This window comes from Myxine glutinosa, chromosome 1 (assembly GCF_964187855.1).
Source record: "Myxine glutinosa chromosome 1, kmMyxGlut1.1, whole genome shotgun sequence".
Taxonomy (NCBI): domain Eukaryota; kingdom Metazoa; phylum Chordata; class Myxini; order Myxiniformes; family Myxinidae; genus Myxine; species Myxine glutinosa.
In genome coordinates, this window is record NC_136261.1 from 374221580 (window position 1) to 374226579 (window position 5000).

The 5000-nt window shown below is 47.8% G+C and overlaps 1 protein-coding gene across 1 annotated transcript in view; it reads right to left on the bottom strand.

The window, feature by feature from the left end:
* Window positions 1-5000, bottom strand: part of LOC137419374 (semaphorin-3A-like) — a 282479-nt gene that overhangs the window by 143642 nt on the left and 133837 nt on the right. The window contains exon 4 of the mRNA XM_078770189.1: window positions 2069-2223. Coding sequence (XP_078626315.1) covers window positions 2069-2223 — 155 coding nt within the window. The remainder of the gene's footprint in view (window positions 1-2068; window positions 2224-5000) is intronic.

Below are 5000 nucleotides of genomic sequence, written 5' to 3' on the forward strand. Positions count from 1 at the left end.
ATATAACCCTTTAGCTGCTGGGGTGACAAATTTGTGCCCCATCATGGATATTCCCTGTGGCATTTAACTATAACGTGTTGCAAGCCTAAGCACAATGCCTGTGGCAATATAAGAAGGTAAAGAGTTTGTTTGTAAAGACTGCATTTGGAAACGTAGGGTAAACATAGTTATGCAAATTAAAATGCTGACTTGTGTGTGGATGACCCATTCAGTTACTGTCTCCACGAAAAAGAGCGTGAAACAGAAAGGCCAAGATATTTTTAATATGCTGTAACTTTGTCACATTAATCATTGGCGTTTCTTTAAAAAGTTGGTCTGTTATTTTCCCAGACTCTCAACTGTAATTGGAGGGAACAACCAATCAGCTCTCACCTAATGAACTATCCCCTGCTGTGGCTAGAACTTTACAATTAGTAACCTCTGTGCCCTTCAGCCAAAGAAAGATACATAAAGCAACCAAGAAAAGCTATACAAGGTAAGTACGTACTTTGGTGTTTTAAACCCGACCTGGATTCCTCCAGAGCTGCAGATGATGAAACTGTCTGGATGATCGGGACGTGCAGCATTGTTATTCTCATATATGTACTACTTATGCATGTCTGCAGCTGGGGAGGAACCCAGGTCAGGTTTGAAACAACAAAGGGCTTACCTTGTCCAGCTTTTTGGTTGCTTTATGTCGTTTTCTTTGGCTGGAAGGGCAGGGAAGCTATTATATATACTGAATAAGACAAAGATGGCAATGCCATAACTTAGTCACATTAATAATTATTGGACATAAATGCGGTTTGGAGAGCCAGTGATAAAACGCATCATATCCACAACTAGAACGACACTTGGTAGAGCGCATACCTCCACCAGGCTGAACAGTTTATGTTTTGTATCCCACTGATAGGCCGGATCTGGATTCGGAGCTGAACAAAAATCTAATTGGCTTCTTCTTGTCGCCTAACCAACTCGTCCACCAAGTTTATTCATAACTCGTCCATAACTTTTTTAAATATCATGTCATTTATCGCTTTTCGCCCGATCTATCAATGGTGACGAATTACTTGAAAATGTAATAATTCTCGTATCCGAATCCATATTCAGATCTTCACCAAAATCGAATCATTTGTCCTTGTCACACACACAACCTTCCCCCCAAGTTTCGTCCAAAGCCGTCCACAACTTTTTGAGATATCCTGCTATGTATCATTTTTGGCCCTATCTCCCAATGGTGAAGAATCACTTAAGAAATTCTTGTAGCCGGATCCGAATTCGGATCTTCACCAAAATCGAATCATTTCGTCCTTGACACATACACTACCACTCTGCCAAATTCGGTTTGAATCCATTCACAACTTTTTGAGATATCTTGTTTACAGACAGACAAACAGACAAACAAACAAACACGCAGGGGTGAAAACATAACCTCCGAAATCCCAGGAATGTTTTTGATGCAAAAAAGGAAGATTTGTGTATGGGCGCAGGAGCGAAACTGCAAACGCCAATTTGAGACTTGCGACCACTCTCTCTCCCTTCTTTCTTAATATTTTTTTCAGCAAAGCGATGGGTGGTATTAGCTAGTGCACATTAATGTCTCCCCCACATGTCCTTCATTTCAAAACGAATAGACTCTTCATTGATAACGACAATGAATGAAAGCAAATCAAAATGAGCAATTCAAACCCCGAATCATATCTTTACAATTTCACTGCATCTCCAGAGCAATAAGAACCACCTTTGGAGGCCATTTTTCCCCGCTGAGCAGGGGTTGGCCCTTTTCGGGCACCGTGGTCCCCTTTTTGAAGCAGTGTTTTATGGCCAGGTGCCCTTCCTGCCGCCAACCCTGTTAGCCGCCTCTTGCGACACACAGGGAATTACCAGTGAACTGGTACTCAATTATGCCGACCTCAGTAGGATGACAGGCTGAGTCAACCCCCCTGGTGTTAATTCAGCGATCGACTGGGATTCGAACCCAGGATCCTAGGATCCCAAGCCGGCACCCGAACCGCTCAGCCATCTCGATAATAAACGAATAAACAAGATCCATTATTTTGTGCAGCAAGTCTTGGGTCCATTCTCGTACCGACAGCGGGCGATTGCTGATGTCCGTGAGACTCAGAGAAAACAACGTGTCCCTGCCACCCACAAACAGCCGTCCGCGCTCTTCATCCATCAGCAACACGCCGTGCTCGCTCGTGTTGCCACGGAATACCATCGAGCTCTCGGAAAGCAGCAGGTCTGTAAGTCCAGGGGATAGGTGATTGTCAGTCGAATCAGATTGTCCAAAGACTCGTGTACACAGCCAAAGGAACCGGATCATCTTTACAACACTCGAAAAAAGCATATGGAAGATTCACTCAGAGAAGACAAGTCATGCAGTGCGTAATCAAACAAGACTCCAAAGTATCTAAGTAATTACGCGTGGGTACACCATGGCATTGAACAAGGGACAGCAGAGGATGAGAGATAGACAAAGTCAATGAGTATTCATATTCGTACAATGGAATGGGAGAGAGGGTTTGTGGAAAGATAGAGATGTGATGTGGCAGAATAAGGAGCTCATTGTAAAAGCGCAAGCAGCATAGAGTTTGCTTTTATCATTCTGTACAATTCTTGAATGGAACATACTGTGTGGGAAAACATTGAAACACCAGAAGACTACAATTCCTAACGATCATGTAAGTAGAACAACAATGAGTTAATGGAGAAATAGGTTACTAAAATAAATAACAAAATTATATATACACACTAGGAAGAGTACCCATCCCAAGTGATGGGAAAAGCTTGCAAAAGTATCCCCCACACTCTCTCTCCCACTTCCCTGTCTCCCCCACTCCCTCGAACCCCATTCCCCTGTCTCCCCCACTCCCTCGATCCCCATTCCCCTGTCTCCCCCACTCCCTCAATCCCCATTCCACTGTCTCCCCCACTCCCTCAATCCCTGTTCCCATGTCTCCCCCACACTCTCTCTCCCACTTCCCTGTCTCCCCCACTCCCTCGATCCCCATTCCCCTGTCTCCCCCACTCCCTCGATCCCCATTCCACTGTCTCCCCCACTCCCTCGATCCCTGTTCCCCTGTCTCCCCCACACTCTCTCTCCGACTTCCCTGTCTCCCCCACTCCCTCGATCCCCATTCCCCTGTCTCCCCCACTCCCTCGATCCCCATTCCCCTGTCTCCCCCACTCCCTCGACCCCTGTTCCCCTGTCTCCCCCACACTCTCTCTCCCACTTCCCTGTCTCCCCCACTCCCTCGATCCCCATTCCCCTGCCTCCCCCACTCCCTCGATCCCCATTCCACTGTCTCCCCCACTCCCTCAATCCCTGTTCCCATGTCTCCCCCACTCCCTCAATCCCCATTCCCCTGTCTCCCCCACTCCCTCGCTCCCTACTCCCCTGTCTCCCCCACTCCCTCGATCCCCATTCCCCTGTCTCCCCCACTCCCTCGATCCCCATTCCCCTGTCTCCCCCACTCCCTCGATCCCCATTCCCCTGTCTCCCCCACTCCCTCGATCCCCATTCCCCTGTCTCCCCCACTCCCTCGATCCCCATTCCCCTGTCTCCCCCACTCCCTCGATCCCCATTCCCCTGTCTCCCCCACTCCCTCAATCCCCATTCCCCTGTCTCCCCCACTCCCTCGATCCCCATTCCCCTGTCTCCCCCACTCCCCTGTATCTCTCCCACTCCCCTCTTCCTCCTCCCCCATCACATCCCGCTCTCCTCTCCCAACCCTCACATCTCGCTCCCTCCACCACTCCCATCTCCCTCCCCTCACATATTCACTTTCAGGTGTAACTTACACTGTATTTGATATTTGATGCACCATAGACTCGTTACTGAGCGTCGGTGCCACCGAATCAGCTTCCTGAGCAAGGGTTATACTGGGTGGTTTGCCATTACTTTCCCAGCAGGAGTTTAGGCAGGAATTTGCAATTTGTTCAGTGTCGGCGATAGCTCGCCCATTCTGCATGAAGAACACCGTGGGATCTTTAATGTCCATCAAGTAATGTCGGAAGATGGGATGTCTAGTTTATTTCGGTTGCGATTTCGACAAAATTATTTAGGCCATGAGTTCCGATCGTGATATATGGAATCAGATTTCGAATATCAGCTTTTAATAAGCCGATACGATAATCTGGAAAGGAGCCAATCACAGTGCACCTAACCTCACACCAGCCAATCAGTGCAACAGCAAACGGATGAATGGACAGCCATCCTTTGTGTATTTATATATATATACTAGCCGAAAGCACCCGGCGTTGCTCGGGTTCTTTTTGAATGAATTTACTACTATAATTCAGCTTTTACTCGCGGCCGTAGACGATTCACTACCATAATTCAGCTCAGCTTTTAATTGCGAAATGGGCCCAGCCCGACCGAGGCGGCCTCGACCGGCCTCGCCACCTAGCCTATAACCTTCCCGGGGGCCGCCCCGACATTTTTGATTCTTTTTGAATGAATTTACTCCTATAATTCAGCTTTTACTCACGGCCATAGAAGATTGACTATGATAATTCAGGTTAGATTTTAATTGCGAAATGGGCCTGGCCCAGCCGGGGTGGGCCTCGACCGGTCTCGCCACCTAGCCTAAAACCTTCCCGGGGCCCGTCCCGACATTTTTGGTATTGTAGGTTTCCTCCTATCTTTCACCGTTCAGGAGATTAGCTTGCGCAGACAAACAAACAAAAACTTTCTTTTATATATTAGATATATACAAAGCTGATAGAGCCTGGTGTTGGCTTAGCAGTTAGGGTGCTGGCATGGGATCCTAGGATCCTGAGTTTGAATCCCGGTCGATTGCTGAATTAACGTCAGGGGGGTTGACTCAGCCTGTCATCCTTCCCGGTGTGAATGATCCCGGGGTGTACCCCGAATTTAGAATTGGTACACCGTATCCCTGCACATCGTAAGAGGCGACCAAGGGTTGGCGTCAGGAAGGGCATCCTCAGGAACCATGAAGTTCCCTGTCGATGTAACAAAAATTCGTGTCTATTTCATTTTCAAAATGCCTGTTTTC